The sequence below is a fragment of the Penaeus monodon genome, chromosome 20 (assembly GCF_015228065.2).
Source record: "Penaeus monodon isolate SGIC_2016 chromosome 20, NSTDA_Pmon_1, whole genome shotgun sequence".
NCBI lineage: Eukaryota > Metazoa > Arthropoda > Malacostraca > Decapoda > Penaeidae > Penaeus > Penaeus monodon.
Window position 1 is genome coordinate 32,148,759 of NC_051405.1, and position 538 is coordinate 32,149,296.

The 538-nt window shown below is 57.6% G+C and overlaps 1 protein-coding gene across 1 annotated transcript in view; it reads right to left on the reverse strand.

Annotated features, from left to right (window-relative positions):
• The window catches only part of LOC119585974 (myb-related transcription factor, partner of profilin-like), a 6,111-nt gene extending 5,797 nt beyond the window's left edge, over nt 1-314 (reverse strand). The window contains exon 1 of the mRNA XM_037934688.1: nt 100-314. Within this exon, the coding sequence (XP_037790616.1) occupies nt 100-314 (215 nt within the window). The remainder of the gene's footprint in view (nt 1-99) is intronic.
• Nucleotides 315-538: the final 224 nt, after the last annotated feature.

A 538-nucleotide genomic window follows, 5' to 3' on the forward strand; every position in this document is an offset into this window, starting at 1 on the left:
CGAGATATTAGGCGCGTCACCTTGGCTGCATCTCATATCCGGCGAGTTCCGACGACGGCGACCCGGAGGAAATAGCCGCGAGACGCCGGGTGGATTTACGGCGCTTGATCCCGCCGTCGCGCCGGGAAGAGGCGGGGTCGGAGGCGTCGGGAGGAGGCGGGGTCGGAGGCGTCGGGAGGAGGCGGGGTCGGAGGCGTCGGGAGGAGGCGTCGGGAGGAGGCGGGGTCGGAGGCGTCGGGAGGAGGCGTCGGGAGGAGGCGTCGGGAGGAGGCGGGGTCGGAGGCGTCGGGAGGAGGCGGGGTCGGAGGCGTCATACAACCCGTCACGGGAGGACTAGGTGATGGGTGTAACATTTATTACTTATCTATCAGGCTTATATTTTTTTTTCGTTATATAAATATTCCTAGTCTTCTTCCGCCCACCCATTCCTTTCCAATTTCCCTATATTGCGTCTTTTCCGTATACGTTGCAGGACTGCTATATGCAAGTGATATAAACAACAATGAATACAATTAAATTATGTAACGCAACTCTCACT